Source organism: Coturnix japonica, chromosome 4 (assembly GCF_001577835.2).
Source record: "Coturnix japonica isolate 7356 chromosome 4, Coturnix japonica 2.1, whole genome shotgun sequence".
In the NCBI taxonomy this organism is placed as follows: Eukaryota; Metazoa; Chordata; class Aves; order Galliformes; family Phasianidae; genus Coturnix; species Coturnix japonica.
The window spans coordinates 72,984,046-73,004,906 of record NC_029519.1 but is presented as its reverse complement, the minus strand read 5'-3'; the positions used below and the strand labels follow the sequence as shown (position 1 = coordinate 73,004,906).

Sequence of the window (20,861 nt, the reverse complement as noted above, 5' to 3'; positions counted from 1 at the left end):
TATGTGGTAGTTGATAGTTTGTATTAAATATGAAAAGTCTCTTCTGGAAGAAATTTTTAGTGTTATTCTTTTAAACAAGGAACTGAAATATATATCTATTACTTCTACTGTATTGAATTATTTTGCACAGTGTGCTCCTATAAGAATATATCAGAAGGTGAGGGAAAAGTGGCATATAGAAACATCTCTCCCTCTCTTTAGGAAGAAGAAAGTGATTTCCTTCCTTCTTTTAGTCAGTTCATCTGCTTTGAGATGTCACCATCTCACTGTCCTTGTCCTTTTTTATTTCTTTACACTGTAGTCCATCAACCTCCCACATTTCTGCCCTTTTGTGGAAACCCCCTGCCAGCAGACAGGAGGCAAGAAGGTGGCACAATGGCTGTGAACACTGGATGCCTCAAGGGCAAGTGATTCACCAGCAACACTACTCAAATCAGAGCATAAAAGACTGAGTAAGTCATGCTAACATTATACAAAGCATTCATTATGTTCGGCTAATATTTGCCTTGCAGGATAAGACATTTCCCAGTGTAAGATGCTAACAGAAGACAATGTTGCAATTACCAGATCTTCAGTCAGTCAGTCTGAAAATCAATTACATGTCCTGAAGACAGAATTCTACGCTTAAACAGAGAGGTAAAACATATTTCAACTGCTCTTTTGTACAGAACTGAAGACAGATTAGGTTTTCTATCTGTGATTTTATGAAGATTTTCACCCAAGAAAGCCAACAGAAATGCACATTGAAAGACATACCAGTATATTTCTAATAATAGTCATGAATAACCATTAGCACCTTTCTCCACTTTGTAATAGGCAATATAGAGGTAATTTTAAGACTTCTGCATAAGTCCTAAAAAGTCAATGCAAATACTGTTCAGATGCACCACTGAAAATACTCAGTAGCACCATAGCCAGAAATGTAATGCCAAAATGCTGCATGACAAAACCACTGCCACCATCAGAGGGAAAAATATTCTTATGGCAGTTTTTTACTTCCCCTACAAATACAGATACTGCCTTATTCAAGTAGTCAAATGAAATTTCACTGAGACAGAAAAATAGAGGAGATGATAACAGTTTAAGAGACTGTTAATTCAGGTTTTTTTCACTTCAACTTCTTACGTAAGTCATATCAGAGCAAAGGAAGGAAGTAAATGAAGCAAGCTGATGGTTAAATGAAAGGTAGCAATTCAATGTCATTTATGAAAAAAGCCTTAAAAAGTAATCAAATGCAGGGAAGATATATGTCAAATGAAGGTTCACCGTGGCTTCCATAATACTAAAATGAGATTAAAAAAAAAAGCCAAGGTTTTGCAGTTAATTGCTTGGTAAAGCTCCTAATTAAATCAAATGGTGTTTGCCACATTGAACACAGTATTTGGCAGTAGGTTATCACGTTCTTGAAGTATGCGTCTATAAAATGAACCTGATTTGGAGAACAGCCTAAACCCAAAGCAAGTAAAAAAATCTAAGTATTTAAGACTTTAATCATTTTACTGTTCTTTTTTAAACCAGTTAAACCAGTTTCCTTTTTTTTTTTTTTTTTTTTTTTTAAATGTGTGATGCCCTTTAGGAATATGTTCTGTTAAGTGACGGATTAAAGCTAAAAGCTCACCCTTTATTTAATTAGTGTTAAATATCACTCTTATCCATCTTACAGTACCCTGCTTTTTCATTAGGCATTTATCTTATGTGACTAATTTTAAATGACGAGGGATGATGGAAGGCAGCACAGGACTAGAGTTGAAGCAGCCAGTTGTGCCATACCTCGCTGACATTAAAGGCTAGTTTGACTTACAAGCTAGTCTGAAAACTTTAATCATCCTGCTAAAATCACCTCTAAAACTGTCTGGCTGTCAGCACAAACTGAGGAAAGCAATGAGCATCAGAAAGCTCTTGATCTTCATGGATACAGACATGCTAAAGTAATTGGGTTGAGAACTTGGTTAAAGCTTGTGAATAGGAACAGGATTGGCCCTGCAGACTGCCATGCTCTGGTTCACAGTTGCCAGCTGGGGTGGTTGAGTGATGCCTGGGGCAACATGACCATTTCAGACTCTCCTCTTTCTGTCCGGGTGACTGAGCCATCTTCTTTCTGACAGATATTCCTACAATATCAAGATCAGTCCCTGGTAGCATAAAACATAGCAATGTTTTAGCCTAGTGAAAAATGAACTTTCGTGTGGCTTCAGAAGTATGCTGTTTCTCAGATGCACAGCTGCTGCGTGGTTTCACTGGCAAAGCTAAAAGCAATGTACTGCACCAAACCGCAAAGGTGGCTGCACTTCAGATGTGACTAAAGGATCACGGAGATATCTTCTGTTCCTCAGTAATTTAGACCTGGTTAACTGTAAGCCAGCTAAACAACAAGCAAGATTTATAGTGCATACTGTGATTTACTGCAATAAATCTAAAAGGAAAGGACTAGAGATGTTTCCCTTTTCTGTTTATATCTTCTACGAATATTAACAGACCTAAAAGCTACAGAGACCATATTACCAGTGGCACAATTTTGCAAAAAAAACCTGTCCATTATTTCATGCAAACATTTCCAAGTTTCACATCCATTTCCTTTTCACCCAGGCTCACGACATGACAAAATAACAGCAGCTCCGGATGCAATTATACAAGATATCTGGCAACACACATATGCTTGAGGAGGAAGTAGCCTGTATTTTGCTGAGCACAGCAGTCTGGAACTATATGTGGTGAGATGCAATTCTCACCATCTACAAACTGTGAAATGGATTTTAGAGTGTACTTGGTGGGAGTTGCAGATAATAATACCTTTGAGAAAAATTGGTGCCATGAATGCTAGATCAGAGCTGAAAAATGCCCACTTGAATTCAGAATTCTTTTCCAGCTCCATTTTGCTCCTTTGTGGTGCTAAATGTTTTAAGTTGTGTGGGTCATTGAACTTGCTGCACTGGCCTAAAGGTGTGCAGATCTTTTGCCTCATTATCAATTGACAAATCCTTTTGGAAGAAACAGCCACGAGAGGGGAAAGCTGCAGAAAAGTCAGTCTAACATACACCAAGGAGCAGTGCGAGCAGCTATTGATTGCCATTGTACTGCTTTCCTGCAAGAGTTAAGAAACAGTCAAGCCTTGTAACAAGCAAACCATATCCAAGTAAGAGATATACCATAGCCCAGTCACTAAGAAAGGAACTCACAGCCTCCCTAAGAAACTATTAAAAATCTGGTGGGATATAACCTTTCTTTGAGAAGTTTTCAGCTCTGACAGATTCAGATCCCAACCAGTCCCAAGCATAATACTTCTGGCTCTGCCCAAGATGCACTTGGTACCATAAAGTAGACAGAGCACCAAAACTAGGTTTGTGCAAGCAGGTTGCTTAGAATCATAAAATCATTAAAGTCAGAAAAGACCACTAAGATCATCTAGTCCAGCCATCAATCCATCATCATCATGTCCACTAATCATGTTTCTCAATGCCCCATCTCCATATTTCCTGAACATCTCCAGGGACTGTGACTCTACCACCTCCTTGGGCAGCCTGTTACAGTGCCTCACTACTCCTCCTGAGAAGAAATTTTTCCTAATATCTAACCTGATACTAAGAATTATATTAGTTTGAGAACTAAGTAACCCCAGCATAATTCCATCACAAATTGTTCTCAAGCTACGGTTGTTCCTTCCTTTTGCATCCTAAGCACAGTCATATAACTTCTTCACCAACAACATTTCTTCACAAGATAACTGATATAGAAAAGCTGACCCACTGCTCCGCTAGTGGCTTTCCTTTGAAGCTCTTCTCAAGGACCCTTTACACACTACAGAGATATGGAAGGAATCCACAAGACAGTGTAAGCATGAGCCCTAGAAAGATGTATTCTGCCTAACAAACAACAGTATTTTTAAAAGTAATTTTAAACTGGATAATCCTCCTGAAAAATGTAGTCTAATTAAAGCTAGGTCAATGAGGAATTAAAATCAACTGGGTATATAGTCAACTGGCTAGATAAAGTAAAGATACATTTTTCTTTTTTGACTGATAAAGAACAGCTTTGTTCCAGGTAATAGATCATAAATCATGATTCATACTCTGGAACAGGTTTCTCCATGTTCTTTTCAATTACAGTGCTATTGTACTGTCCAAAATTGTAGTTCTGAATTTTAAAATGGGATGTCTCACCAGAATGTGGCATTACCTGAAGGAATATGTAGTCATCCTGCACAGTCAGGGAATCCCGATCAGTGCTACCAGCAAACTGGACTGTCATCGTCTTATCAGAACAATTCTGAATCTGGCAAGTGATGTAGCGATAACCTGAGGGAAGAGAGATAGAAACGCATGACAAGGCTTTCAAGGGAAAAGGAGGCAAGAAGTATAAAATGCTATTCATGTAGGGACAGTGCTGCCTTTGCCAGTCGATTTAGTCTCAAAATTATTATATTAAGCCCGCATACAAGAGTTTTTCAATCTCCAGTGTACTGAAAATACATTAACTGCTTATAGTTCAGATCATTCACGGGAGGAAGGCTGTCATTATCCAAATTTTGCTGGTCCAGAGAGATTAGGGATTAGATGAATGAGACATTCAAGGTTGGGGATAATAGAAGGAGCCTCTTTTCTCAGTTAACCTATGCACAGAGCAAAATTACTCCTTTAAAGAAGCAGCATCCTTACATAGTTTAACTGAAATCAATAGATCAGCCTCAGTATAAAACTGTGATATGTGAAAAGAGAATCAGACCCAGTTTAATAGACAGGGTAAGGAATTTTAAAGGCTATTTTGAAAAGCCAGCACACAGAATTGGAACTCCACTGTTGGGACAGGGCTTCTATAGTGTTTCAGCTATTGCTGAAAAAGCCTGCAGTAGTTTATGTCAGTGGAGGCTATGGCCTCTCTCTTCCAGTCCAGTTAGGCATAGGCTGTATCTTTATGCAATCTGCTCTCACTGAACAGCAAGAGGAGAGTCGACATCTTATTTTACAACAGCTGCAACCAATGACCTTCTCCTAGGTTCGAGGACTTGTAAAACTCACATGTTCCACAAGCCTTTGAGTACCATCTATGACTTTCCCAAGCTCAGTAAGAAGATGGTTATATTCATGATCCTGTGCTCAGGCCACTGATTTCTCCATGCTCCAGTGTGAAAGTGTAAATAACACACCCTCATGCACATAATTATTTTTGCAACGTGGTAGGAAATGTATTCCATGTACTATGGCTTTTTATTGGAAAAGGCCAAACCAGTGTGCTCAACACAAATATCTATTTTAAAATCTGGATCTGTTTAAAAAGCAACTAGAGACAATTCAAGTTCTCTTTCTTGCTTATTTCCAAATCTTCTTCATAAGCATATTTGAGAAACTAAAGTGGGCAATCAAAAAGTCTTGCAGCTATTTGTAGTTCACAGGACAAAGTTGCACAAAGATGCGTTTTCCACTAAAACCAATGGCAATGCTTTTATTGATCTGAAGTGCACAAGGTCGATTAATTGAGACCTCAGACAGGAAATAAATATTTCATGAGTTTTATCCTGCTCTGCTGTTCCCATTAAATTGAAATAAGTAAATATATGTATAAATTCCAAGAAGCTCCTAAACAAACATCTTACACTATCACCTCCCCACAAAGTAATTGATAGAGCTGTAGAGGGCTCAGAAAGTCTAAGAAACACTGGCAAAATGTTTAGAAAATTGTCATCAAGATTTTAACATTTTAACTCTGCCTTTTTATAGGGCTGAAATTAAGACAAAGTACTGGATCAGGGAAAGTCAAATTATGCATCCTTTGCAACTAATTTATAAGACTACACAGGAACTCACGATGACCTGATTCAAGGAACTAAATTATCTTTCAAGAGTTCATTGGCAACAAGAACCCATACAAACTTTTGGAATGGTGGTGACTCTTCAGTACAGCATATCCTGACCACTATTCTGTTTTTTTCATTTATTTTGCTTTTGAAGTCTCAAAGTACACTGGACTCTGTAACATGAGGAAATGCTGGGAGACAGTGGTTCGTTCAGTAGGAGACCCACATGTAACGATTCACTTTAACAGACACTTACCCAGCACTAATGCTATGTTGCCAGTTTTATTTGCAAATCAGGAAAAAATGTTCAATGTTTAACTGCCAAAACAAATTTCACTATTAATGGACATTTTCAACAGAGCATAGCATCTTGACGTCAATTCATCTCAGAGTGGAAAAAAAGTACATTTCAAATTAAACTATATTTTTACATTACAAGGCAACTTTAGCTTTGCTGACTACAGATAAATAAAGCATCTGATTTCCACTTATTCTGAATATATATATATATATATATATATATATATAAAAAAAAAAAAAAAAAAAAAAAAAAAAAAAGCCCCCAAACCAAAAGAGAAATGACTATACGCTAGGGAATCAATTGAGAACATTTTTATTTGCATACCTCCACTGGGGTCCTGAATTTCCATATGAACTAAATCAGGGTCTCCATCAACTCCAGCAACAGCCCTAAGAACATAATGTAATTAAGTTATGCAGAGCCAGTTACAGAATAGTAATTATGTGGATGGAAAAAAGAGAGGATTTCATACTAACCAGCTTTAACATTCTAACTGGGAAATTAAAATAAGCCCCAGTCAAAATGCCATATTACAAACATTAGATGGAAATTATTATTCTTAAATTTCTTTCAAATTTCTCTTACTAAAATACACATACAAGTAGGATCCCAATATCAATTGAAGAAAATAACAGAAATAGGTGTGAAATTGGAAACAAGACTTCATAATCATAAATTTATCTACAGACATACACAGAGATGCACACATTTATTAGAAAGCCTTAGAGCATCTTGTTACAATTACCTTTGACACTTGAGAATACAAGACAGATATTGGGCTAGAAATGATGTGGATTCCATTCTCATTAGAATCATAGAATCACAAGGTTGGAAAGGACCTACAAGATCATCTAGTCCAACTGTCCTCCCTTTACCATACCTACAGAAAAAACACTAAACCATATTTCCTAGCTCCCTATCCAGACACCTCTTGAACACTGCCAGGGAAATTGATATCCAGGAAAATTAGAAATATCATGCATTTAACACCTGCCTTCCATAACTAACTGACACATCTTTGCTAAGGATGTTCAAGAGAAGAGTAAATTCTGCTTTGATAAAGGAGGAAAATGAAGAATTTTTTGGAGAAGGATATCTCAAGAAGGAAATTTAGTCAGAACTGACCAAGGCTCAGTTTAATTCTGAAAAGGTGTACCGAGTATACAGGCTAACTTTCTCTCAATATTTCCCATGTTAAATATGCTCAGACAAAGGATGAATTTTCTGCCCTCAGGGCTCCCATCCCAACCTAAGAACAGCAGCCACAGCTGTGGCTTTATTTGGACATTACATTGTCATTAGTCAGGCAGATTCTACAGAGAAAGTTCTGAGCTGACAGTCATGCAAAGCAAAGCAGAATCTGGTGCAATGTGAGAGCGCAGTGAGTCCATAGATGTGATCTGCAGACATGCAAAGGGACTGCATTAGGAAACAAAGAATAGCTGGATGCAGATACTAAAAAAGCCCATTACAGTATTTAGAGAAAAATGATAGTTTTGATACAATTATTAATAATCAAGGCATTAAGGCTATGTTTTGCATTGAAATTACATCACTGTTTAATGATTTTAATAGCACTGATTTATGAGAAGTGGAGAAAACTCAGACATAGTAATTGATGGTTCCTTGGGAATGCAGGCCAGGGAGAAGAGACTGGATGATTTCCACCGCTGCATAACAACCAGAAATAATCACATTGTCATTTTTCCTTAATAAGATAAATGATCAGTCTGAAGAAGGAAAGGGAAGAAGAGGAACAAACTTCTGCCAAGCCATAAGATGTGATGGAAACTTCTATCAGGAATTATTTAGTAGATGTAAGGAAAAGTCCTGCACTTACAAAGATATAATCTCTGAAACAAAACCTATTATAGCATTTTGGAGACAACACATCAAATCAGAAAAGATGATATATTCCTTTTGATCTCATAAGAGTTTATTTGAACAAAAGGATCTGTGGGCTACTTTTCTCAGTGTTCACTGTCTATTTCTTCTAGGTGATCACGTGTCAGATCAAACCTGCTATCTTCTCTGCAGTCAAATCTCTGAAGGAAGAAAATGATATTTGCTGAATAGCTTTTGTTCATACAGCTGAACTACAAACTGGAAGAAACTTCAGGGCTGAAATTTTTCAAGGCTCAGCCTGACATACAGATTGGCATCAATAATACAGAGGTAATTTGAGGATACTTGCGAAACAACATCTTCTATCTCTAATTCATTATACATAAACATGGTTTGATGTATTTGTGATAACTGATCTGTGTTAATGAACACTGCGCATACACAGAACATGACAGCTTCTAACTCAGATTTACTTATCTCCTTTGGATTTTTATTTCAGTGGATGTGGGAAAAAATAAAAAAATAAAAAATCACAAGACAAGTGTTTTTTAGCCTTGACAGAAAAAAGTAATATCTCCTTCACTCTGAAGCTCTGACACTTCCCTTATCCACCCTTTTCAAACTATCCTTTACTGAACCAGAGAACCATTACTTCCAGAGGGTAAATTCCTCTCTTCTAAAACCAGTTGAACAACCTCCTATGATGTCCATTGACTACATAAAAGTGTTGGGGTGACAACTCCATGCTGCAGTTTAACAAGCATTTCTACTCAGTATTCTACTAGCCTAATACACAACCTTTATGTGTTCTCAGTATTGCTTCTCCTTCACTGCCTCTGATGTCCCCCCGAGCTAACCATGCTAGGAACTGTATAATTTAAAGGTAACCCTGCAAAGATGGAAGCCACAGCACTGCTAATATATCATTAAGCTATACCCATAGATATCTAGTTTTAGATATGTCTAATGGGTGAGATGTACTATTTAAGTGGAGAGTTTACCCAGAATAAAGGAATGAATTTGTTTTTCAAAGTCAGCTTTTGTGTTTTATATTACTGCAGCTATATGGATGAGATGTAGCTCCTGAAACTCTGTTTACTCCCTGAACATATTAAACACTCAAAGTATACTTTTGAATATCTGCTATAAAACATTTTGCAACTCTGAAATCCTTTCTCCCAATTTTACAGATACTTTGGATTAGTCCTTTCTTCCTTTATTGAAAAAAAAGAACACCATTATGATCCCGATCATATTTCAGTTCTTCCTTGTCTGTTGACTTTCCACCATCAAATTCTCTTAACAAATAGAAATTTAAGTTTTCAGTACAAGAAGCACCTTCTCAGGAACTATTTTCTCCATTTTTTTGGTTTTTGGTTTGGTTAGAATTCACGCCCTTTTCTTCTCACAGTAGTTTGCAATAAAGGTTTTAAAATCTCAGCAATCTGAGACCATTTTGTTACTTTGGTTTACATGGGTAAAAGAGGGCTTGCCACTGAATCTGGAATCTTCAGCTTTAAGTTGTTTCCATGTTTTATACTAAACACTTCAAAAGTCCATTGAAAAAAAGCAGATTAATTTTAGACCAGACAAATCTTCCTTTAGAAATGAAATATATCTTAACAAGTACACTGTGCTGGAGAAAGCAAGCGCAACATGCTAGCACTTCCAATTGCATAACAGTGTGGTTACAACACTTCAGAAGGAAAATAGCCTGACTCGATTGCAGGGTGGTGCAAATACAGGCAGCCTCAATATGCTTTTTCCCTTTCCCGTGAAGACAAGTTCTCATCATCTCCCCTGTGCTAGCACCACTGCCTGTCTGACACCACATAGAGCCTCTTGGGAAAACTAATTCAGCTGAATGTAATTTGGGGATTGGTTTTCTGTTTCTTAAGCCATCTGATCACTAAGCCAGACAGCCCTGTTTGGTGGTGCACTGATGTGAAGCTGCTTCAGCTGTGGTGAAGGCATGGTGAACATCCAATCACAGTGGAGTGGACCAACAGGATCTCTGCATCTGCCTTTGTTAGCCTATGAATATATACTCCATGATACAGCCATTAAGTATTTTTAAATTTAAAATAATAATGCTAAAAATGTAGAGCTTTTTGTTGAGAATGCTAGTTAACAGACATTTCACATTATTTTAATAAACTTTTATTTGTCTACCTTTCTACCTCCCAGACTATCCCAGTTATTTCTTATTCTGGTTGCATGCAATATTAGAACACAAACACCTGCCTAGAATTTCAGATTTATGTAACAACATGAATAAAATTTACTATTGATGTGTAACATTATGTATCTCAAAATATGAATCATAAGCATTAATCTCTTATATGACAATTATGATTTCGTATTTTACTTCTGCAGCCTGGCCTCATTTTGTAGGGAAACAGTTGTTGAAAACATTGACCATCTAGAGTCTGCTATGGATACGTATCTCCTCTGCACCCAGTAGGTCTCTTCAATGTTAAATATTCAATCCAGTTTACTTGGATACATAATGATTAAGAGATATATTCAAATATACCACATGAAACCAAAACCAAATCAATACAAACTTGCTTGCTGATGTGGCTGATTTTCCAATCAAAGGCTGTCTAAAAACTTGCAAGTGTCTTCTATCTGCACCCCTTGTAATCCCTTAATATGAACTTTATCCAAAAGGTAATAAGTTCCAAGTTTGCACTGATTGATTTCTAGTATTTCACATTAGAATTCTTGCTTAGAAAACAAGTTAAAAGCAGACAGATGTTTTCTCTGAGTAACATTATACGGAGTTGACTCTTGGCAACCTGATTACTCAGAGAGACAAAGCTACAACTTGATTTATACAAACTGAAGTCATTTGGTTATGACAGATTTATGTTTCAGGCCTTTCCTTTTTCATAATTGCTTTGAAGGATGCAGTTTCGGTGACTCAGTCAATAAATCGCACAGTCAATGTTTGGTACTTCTTATTTACTCCCTATTCCTAAATACTTTAAAAAACAAACATTATTTCTGCCACTCTTATGTGACCAGCACTGCCAGCATGGTTTGCCAGCCCCATCACCAGAAAGACAGAAACAGAAACAAATATTGTCCTAAGTGATTAAGTCAAATGCAAGAATGACTGCCCACGTGGATCCCTGCCTCCCCAGACTAGGGCCTTTCACACAAAATTCAATGTTAAAAGCTCAATGAAATCCTCTTTCCATTTCTCTCTCCTTCAGGGCATAACACCTCCAAAACCCACTCTTTCACCTGACACTTGAATGGGCAGGAACTTGCTGCACTTGACATTAATGGCTACGGTGACATTAATGGCTAAAGCTATGATTGATTGTTCATGCGAGACATCATGATAAGAACAGAACTTCAGTCCCCAGAGAACAGCTGCTCTACCCAAATACACTCATTTTTTATTGTTATGTTTTCACGTCACATGAAAATGGAGAACCAATATCTAAAAATAAGAGTAATAGATGTAGCAGAGGATTCACATATTCCATTTCTACAACACCAGACAAAATGACAATGAAAACATGCTAGATGTAATTCTCTGGAGATTACTGACTTATATTTGTGTTGGCATAGACAGCTGATTCACAATCTACTCTTATGTATTACTAAACTCTGTTTTAAGAAATCAAATGGAACTCAACTGGTACATAAGCCTGGAAAAGCTTATGCACATAAGCTATTCCAAAAGGAATAGCAGCAGAGCCAGAAGAATCCCAAATTGCATAATTCTTTCTTTTTCTGAACTATTACTAAATAATTTACTTTGTTTGTTTGTTTGTTTATAGTTTTAATATATACCAATTACATACCATATGATGTTTGGGAGTTCAGTGTTTTGATGGGACAGCTTATAGAATTCTATTTCTAGAGGTCTCTCTCTGCATTCTCTCCCACAGACAAATTAAGAACTGGAAAAAGTACTTTCTAGTGTTAGCCACTATCAACATGACTTCAATTGTAATCTTCATCCTAGAGTAATGGTTGCTGATAGTTTAAATGCAGCAGTAAAATAGGTCACAGTCACCAAAATTGTCTTAGTTTTCAAGCAAAATAATTTGATCAAAATTCGAACTTTTCACAAAATAAAACTTCCAGCTACTATTTATGAAGAAATCATCATTTTTTAGCTGTTGATGCAGAACGAAATATTTTGTTTCTATTTGATCTCATACTAAGCAGAATTTTTGAAGTTAATTTCAGTTCCACGTGTCATGATTTCCCTTTAGAAAATTCAAACAAGCTTCTCAATGTTAAAGCATTTGGTTTCAGTATTTCCATATGGAAGCTTACTAAAAAAAAACTGCTTTTTTTTTTTTTAATTTATTTTATTTTTCCTTGTGTTTTGATTTTTCATTTTAACTTGAATAAAAACAACAAACAAAGAAAAAGAAACAAATGTCCAGAATACATTAGTTTTACAACCATCTTTACATCTACCTGCAAGCCTCTCAAGCCCTTTTGTTTTTCCCTGCTAAGTAAGTTGCTAAGGGAAGAACAACTGCTATGATGGATTAGTCAACTTTCTTGTCCAAAAGTATAAATGAAATAAATTGGGAAAACAGCTGGAAAGGGGGAAGAATATGTCACACTACATCATAGATGGATGAAAATATTCTGTGCTACTAAAACAGAGATGATAGCATACACTTTCCTGTGATATCAATAACCTTTCCATTAGTTCCACTATAAAGAAAGACCAAATTCCATATGTTAAATCTGTAAAAACACTTAATGGAAAGACTAGAATACTTGAAAAGTAAATAAAGCCTAGATGATTATTTAAATATATTGCTTATAAGCCTACAGTATAAGGTCTGAACATAAATAGTTTAAACTACTCAGTCCCCACTGACCTTACCAGAATATAAATATATGAGACATTACATTAAATTCATTGCATTTAGATTTTCAGTGTGAAAGAAAAGTGCTTCTTCAGGAAATGCAGGAAGATCTGACTGCTGCTGGAGGCATGGGAGCAGGAAATTGTTTTTGAAAAGCACTGGAAAATACTGAGGTGGATATTTGCAGTTACCAGGCTGAAATAAAAGTCCTATCGTATCCTATCCAGATTTATATTGTGGAAAAGCTTAGTGGATACTAAAGAAGAAAATAAAATGGGCTCGGCACAACCAGCCATTATCAGCAAGACACATGCCCTAATTCATAGAGAGATAAGCAATTAATTTGAATTCATTTCACCTATCTTTAATGTAGCAGATGCTACATATTCATAGAATCATAAAATGGTTTGGGTTGGAAGGGACATTTAAGATCATGTAGTTCCAACCCCCACTGCTACAGATAGAGGTACCTCCCTCTACACCAGACTGCTCACCGCCACACCCAGCCTGGCCTTGAATGCCTTCAGGGAGGGAGTATGCACAACCTCACCGGGCAACCTGTTCCAGTGTTTCACTACCCTCACAATAAAGGATTTCTTCCTCATATCGAGTCTAAATCTACCCTATTCCAGTTTAAAACCATTTCCCCTTGTCCTGCTGCTACATATCTTTATAACAAGTCTCTTCAACTTTCCTGTACACCCCCTTTCAGGTACTGGAAAGTTGCTATAAGGCCCCCTAGAGCCCTCACTTCTCCAGGCTGAAAAGCCCCAGTTCTCTCAGCCTGTCCTTGCAGGGGAGGTGCTTCAGCCCACTGATCATCTTTGTGGTCCTCGCAGCCTGATGTCTTTTCTTGTGTTGGGGGCACTGGATGCAAAACTCCAGGTGAATTCTCACAAGAGCAGAATCATCTCTCTCTACTTGCTGGTCACACCTCTCTTGATGCAGCCCAGGATCTGGTTGGCTTTCTGGGCTTCCACAGAAATGCCATCACGTGCAACCCTCCACTGTCAGCATATTCTTTCTGTATTGCAACATCCCATGTAATGTGGTGCTTAGTAAGGTTAAAAGAAGGGGACAGTGCTAAACATCTGCCCCTAAATTCTTGCTGATGCTAGCCAATACAGTTCTTGAGGAAAGTCAGACAAATCTATGCACAGAAAAGAGGTAAAGAAAAACCTATAAATTATTTCTAACAGTTATAAATGTACAAGCTCTCAGAATTTATTAGTCTTAAGTGAGAAGAATGTGACATTTGTGAAAAAACATTTTTTGAAGTAATAAATAGGAATTATTTCTGTTGAAGTTCTGGGATGCTTTCCCTGATTGTGTCTGAATGATATAAGTAAGCCTAAGGATTCTGAAATACAGCAAAATACAGACACAATCTTAAGCATGTACTTGCTAGTGACTTCAATAGTTTTCAGGCTGCATGCATTTTAAAAGTTTATTTAATTAAAGATAAAGCTGAATGTCTTCCTAATTTGCATCCTATGCAATTTAACTTAGGGAGACATGACACTTCTGACCCACAGTGTAACTTCTAAGTGATACCATTTGCACGGTAGCTGAGAGTGAAGCATTTCGCCTGTAACATTCCAGCTGCTGTGCAGTACTAAGCTCTTGGGTAAGGATATGTTTCACAGAAGCGAAAAAGCATGAAGCTGATTCTAGTATTTCAGCAGAAAAGGTTGAGACAAACTGCAGTAAATCAGAGTGGTGTTACTATAAACAGACCAGAGGCTCTTTTTCTAAAAGTATGGACAGTAAAGAGACTGCAGAGCAAAACAAGGTGCTTGGAAGTATGAACAACTCCCACGATTTCTGCAGGGACAATTCTAGACCTAAATCAAATTAAAAGCCATTTAGAAAGGGAAAATGACCAGCAGGTTATGATTAATAGTGTAATAAAAATATACTAATAATTGATAATGATACGTTTATGCATAGTCTATATTAACACATTGAAGTACAATGTGAAAAGTGGTATTCTCTGGATTTTTCCCATAGAAAACAAATAGATGTCAACCGCACAGGCTGACCACTTTTAAATGTGAAATCAATTAAAATACTAGTAAGGTCTAATTTTGAAGTAAATAAGGTTTCATATTTTGCAAATACTTTACTTGCAGAAAAAAACATGCATTGGCTTATCCTTCAAAAATGTTTGTCAATCTGCTTAAATCGCTTCTTAAACATCTTCAGAGACTGCAAAATATTTTACCAGAAAATAAAACAATTTTATATGTGTATTCTATAGCCATATTTCTCATGTTTCCCCTAAGTTTATATATGACTCCAGTTAAAATGTCTGATTCAACCTTTCTTAAAAAAAATGTTATAGATTTTTCTCAGTGAAAAGACTGTTCTCCTCTCCAAAGATCAATTTTACCACTAAAACAAAAAGCAATTTCACTGGACATTACAGTTCTCCTTAATCTTTGGCTCCATAGATCTAGACCTGTAACCCCTATATAGACTGACACTCAGCCAGTCACTGGTGTGAGTAGGAATTTGCAATAAGAGATGCAGCAATGCTGACATACTCAATCTGCAAAAGACATGAAGGGTCCTGATGTTTTTATTGGCACCTTTGGAAATACCTTTCTTGATTAGAATGAAATATATTTACTGTTCATTCTCTAATCTGGAAGGTAACAGTTTCCTTACCAAAAAATATGATCTTTTGAAACATGTTCCTGAAGAAGGACCCATTTTTTCCCCAAGTCAATGGATACATAAACCTACAAAACAGAACAAGACAAATCAGGTGATAGGAAACCTAATGACATACATCTTAAAGGACAGGTCCTATGTCATTATAAAAATGACTGACTGCATATCAATTAAATATATATATATATATATATATATATATATATATATATATATATATATATAAACATTTCCAGGAACTCTCCACAACAATTTTCAGAGTAATACCTTTTCACAGTGAAAATCTTTAAAAACATAGTCTATAAAGCACAAAACCTGATGACAACATCTTCTTGTTTACCATGAAATAATTCATAATTCATTTTGGGTCAGATTCTTTTTGATCCCAGCAAAGTTACAAATGAGAGAGGGCACAAGGACACTTATCTTCTCCTTTCCATCCACTGACCAAATGAACACAAATGCTTCTTTTATTCTTCAATTTTTATTCTACTAAACACACTTAGGACAGGAAGTCACTGTATTAAAAACTTTGCTAATACAGGACCAAAATATATTATAGAAATTCTATAGAGATTTGATGTGGAAAGATGTATTTCAGTGCTTGCCTCTTGGATACCAGTCACAGACCCCTGAGAAATGGTCACTAAGTAGAGCCAGAAGATGGCCTGGAGAAGTCTTCAGTTCCCTCTGAACAGCTTATCCCTGCAAATACTAACATTATGGATGGGTATCAATAGAGTAGACATGATAGCATTTATTCCCTGCATTAAATGGGAAAAAAAACAGTTATCTAAAAATCGCTTTTCTTTATTTTCTTCACATTATCTCATAATGTATTTCCTCTGCTTAATCTAGCAAATACCTATCATACTTCCATAGAGACACGCTTCTGACAGCCCCCTGCTGTCTATATGCATTTCTCATTTAATCCAATTTACATATGATAGGCTTTCTTTTCAATTTCAATAAAGGGGGGAAAATGCAAGTAAAATTGTTCTATTTTGATGTGGGAAGAATTCACCAGTTCAGTCACCAGCTGTTACTGGAGGATTGGTAAGAAATGCTTGTTTTAAAATTACAAGTTCAATGATTAATGTAAAAAACTGCTATGAATTACTTACGAGAGAAAAGTAGCTACATCACTATGTAAAACTTTAGATAACTCTCCTCAACATAAACTCTATGGGTAAATTTACTTAAATTTGATTTAGAACTAAAACACCTTTTTCCTCACTTACCCTGTACTTCACAATAACTGGGCTTTACTCCACTGCATGATCAGTTAAAGCAGGCAAAGCACAGCTGTGGTAAGAAACTATGATCAGGACTCTGACTGCTTACAATAATATTGACCTAGTTGATGCACAGACAGAAAACCATTTTGGTTTAGTGTAGTGAAAAGACCTTACATTCTGACTGCAAGGGAGAATAAAGTAGGAATAAGAAGGCACATTCAAAACTAAGAGGGATTTTTAACTGATGTGCTATTCAAAATAAATAGAAAATAATGTGTACCTAACCTTAGCACACACTCAGACTCCTTAAAATGAAGAAAAATATGTGGGTTTTGCTTTATAATAGGTGTATACAATAAAATTGACTAATGAGTTTATAGATGAGGAGGAAACAGCGGTCAGCTAAAATTGGTGGCTTCAGAAAACACTTCTAATAAGATGCTTCTTATCACCCATTTAATAGATGTAAGGAATCACTTTTAAAAGAAACTGAAAATCATAGAATCATACAATCATAGAATGGGTTGGGGAAAGTGTACCTCTTAGTTTTCCCACCTTTACAGATTCTTAGTGAACAACAAAAATCCACCATATCTGTTGAGTTTTAAAAATCAAAAAGCATTTATGGAGACTCAGTGAATAGCTGACTGTTATTCATTATAACAGAGATAGCCAGAAAAAGGGAGTATAGATTTGAGGCAGTAAATGGATTAGTCCAACTACATTGACTAGATTTGCATTCATTTACAGTGTCAGCCAGAGGCTAGAGCTGTATTTAAATAAAATCTAGGGTTCTGAATGGAAGAACAATGCCTATTTTGCAATACAGAATAAAAAGTAAATCAAATCAGAAGCTGTAAGGAAGGCTGTGATGCTCCAGTAGACAGAGAAGATTAGATGATTTCTGTTTACAAAGGACACGATCCCACATTCCTTGTATTTCTGCAAAGAGCCTTTGCAAGGAATCATTTGAGTAACAAGAGGGAATAGATTCTCCTGAGTTTTAGATCATGTCACTGTTTTATATGACTTTATTTCAGTGAAAGTAGTATTAATTAACTCAGAAATCCAGAGTATACAATCTCTCCGGGCCAAATTCAGATTAACAGTCTCTCTGGGGACCTTTGGTTTTAGTACAATGACTTCTTTGTATGACAAGCCACAATTCTGATTTTCAAATCCTCCTTTGCCAATATCACTTCAACTTCCTCTTCCCGCTAGGCCAAATATGTCCAATCTTACACAAAGGATATTACACAACTGGGCAGGTTATTTGCATAGCTATAGTAAAAGGCAGCCTTCATTCTTGTACATCTCAGATAAAGATGTAGGGCTTGACCAATATGTCCTTATGGTTGACTCTTTGTAGTGTCATCCTAAAACCCTGAGAAAAGTCTATCAGATCACCTAAAATGTTCCTGCTACTACTGAAAAGTTACTCTTCATCGACTGCTTTGTACTTTTTTGTCCAGTTGCGTTTTAATGTGGCAAGTAATAGTATCACTACTTTGGGAGGCTATCCAAGCATAGAATGCCTGAAAACTTCCATATCACATATAATTTCTTAAAACACAAAGGAAATGCCTCATTTTGAGCTCCTAACTCCTCTTTTCTGGGAAATATTTTTAATGACTGGTTGTGTGTGGATGGTCAATGTCCTCAATCACACTATGACACTTAATAGATCTGCCACTTTGATCTCCTAACTAAACAAAACTCAGGGATTATGTCAATCATCAGAAACAAAAATCAATCTGAAAGTGGCACTTTTCATAACATCAGCTTTTCACAACTTTTAGCTTTCCTGATGCATTTTGTTCACATAAAAGGTATTCATCGCATTTGTAACAGCTAACTGTGTTATGAGTTAGAATTCAAGATGGTAAGTGAAACACTGTGTGATGAGAGACTGTGTTTGGTTTGTTATGCTTTTTCATTCTTTCTCCATCCTTACTTGCAAATGCCTGTGAACACAAACTGGGGATGAGCTATTAACTTAAATACCCCTGAAATTATCCCCAAGGATGACCTGATATAATGTGACTGAAGTCAGTGGAGCAGTTGGCTGCAGCAACTTACTCATACTACTCTCACCAACTATATATAAACCCTTTGTGATCTCTGACAAGGATTGAAATGGACTGGAGTTTGACTAATACTCTTCTACTGTATGATTAAGCAGTTTATTTTATTTTACATCCCATGGAAGGCCTTTGAAGGCAGTATTTCAGCTTCATTAACTTTCCACTACATTATAAATTAATGAGCAGTTGCTTATGGTCATTTTCTAGAGAGAAGTGCATTTCAGAGGCAGTATTTATTCTACAGAAGGATAAATACTACCAATAACCATATCAGTTGAAAATGACAGAACTGAAGCTTCCACAAAGCAAAAAATTGGACTCATATGAATGAAATAAATGTTCAAATAAGCTTCTCAAACACTGACTATGGCTTCTTTCTCGACAATTGCTTTGATAAACCCCAAGACTCAGCAGCATATCACAAAAGTTACATATCCTCTTAATGACATAGCTGCTAAACCTCAAACAGAGTATGTTCACGTCTTACCTTGCCTTCCTTTGTGTAAGCGAGTACTTTGTCTTCTTCTTTTGGGTGGAAGAGGAGAGTTTCCACAAAGAAAGTAATGGGTTGTTTCTGGAATGTAGCTCCTTCATCTGTGCTTATGAAAAGGCTCTGGTCACGGTCATTATGGGAAGAACTTACAAGAATGATCTAAAAGACAATGACAACGCATTCACTCAGAAGACAGTTTCCTCTAAAACAGAAAACAAAGCATGTTCATTTTTTCTTGGGTAAATGTCAGAATTCGTGCATACCCCATCTATCAAAATACTGTGGAAAAAAACTTCATAGGTGTCTAAGAGGTGATCCTATTAAACATCCCTGTCCAAATCTATGAATGTTAAAATCATAGAATCATAGAGTGGCTTGGGTTGGGATGGACCTCAAGCATCATGAATCTCAAAACCCCACCACAGGCAGAGCCACCAACCTCCACATTTAATACTAAACCAGGATGCCCAGGGCCTCATCCAACCTGGCCCTAAACACCTCCAGTGATGGGGCATCCACAGCCTCTCTGGGCAGCCTGTTCTAGCACCTCCCCACTCTCTTGATAAAGAACTTCCCCCTAACTATCCAACCTAAATCTTCCCTCCTTCAAAATCTGTAACTTCTCTTTCTAATTGCATTAAAATGACCACAATTCTTATCTTTACTTAGAGTGACATACTTAGATTTTGGTCCTCAAGCAAGATTCATGATGCCATGGGAAAAAATCCTGAGAAAACCTAAAAAGAGTTAAAACTAATAGCGACTCATATTAAGATATCCATATAGATACATCACTTCTTCTAGTGAGGATGCATTTATTAATACTAAATGTAAAAATGTAGCCACTGCTATAGTTATATCAGCAAATTCACCACGAGGAAGAACTATTTTATAATGTTTTTCTATTGCTTCAAGTCTTGCTGACATTCTTTGAATAGAAAGGTACTTCTTTTTTTTTTTAACTCAGTTATTTGCATTTCCTTCTTATGTCCAGATAATACCGTAACTCAAACATACTAATAGCTTGAGCTCTTCTCTTGTTTGAACATCATATCAGGCTTTCAGTAACAAAGAAATTCTGCTCACATAATCTAATCAGAATTGCACTCTTCTCATTTTCTTCACCTTTGGCAGTTCACTAACATGTCATAGCATGGTTCAAAAAATGCCAGTATAAGTACTCATTTTTATTGTCTTTCTAGACAAAATAGGCCCAGCTTGCAAGCAAAAAGGTGCCTTTATACAAAGATAGCCAACAAACAAAACAGATTTTCAAAATGCCAGCTGGTTTCTATTTAGCTCACTGCAAGAACAATAAAAAAATAATAACAATCTTGCAATCAGAACACATTTTAAATATTCAGCAAATGTTGCAGAAGACACCACAGAATCCTAATCACTGCTATATGGTGAATATAAATTGTTAAAAAGATAAACGGCAACCAGTTACGCAAACAGCATTAGAATAATGTGAATACAAAAAAAAAGTAAATATTAGAAGAAATGGCACAATTTTTATGTAGTCTGTTTTGTTGTTTGTTTTTGTGTTTGTTTGTTTTTTTTTAAAGTAAAGCTGAAGTCCA

The 20,861-nt window shown here is 36.4% G+C and overlaps 1 protein-coding gene across 1 annotated transcript in view; it reads right to left on the bottom strand.

The window, feature by feature from the left end:
* SORCS2 (sortilin related VPS10 domain containing receptor 2) overlaps nucleotides 1–20,861 on the bottom strand; it is a 509,530-nt gene that overhangs the window by 82,264 nt on the left and 406,405 nt on the right. The window contains exons 4-7 of the mRNA XM_032444044.1: nucleotides 19,273–19,437; nucleotides 15,458–15,531; nucleotides 6,414–6,478; nucleotides 4,174–4,292 (exon numbers count right to left, since the gene is read on the bottom strand). Of these exons, the coding sequence (XP_032299935.1) occupies nucleotides 4,174–4,292; nucleotides 6,414–6,478; nucleotides 15,458–15,531; nucleotides 19,273–19,437 (423 nt within the window). The remainder of the gene's footprint in view (nucleotides 1–4,173; nucleotides 4,293–6,413; nucleotides 6,479–15,457; nucleotides 15,532–19,272; nucleotides 19,438–20,861) is intronic.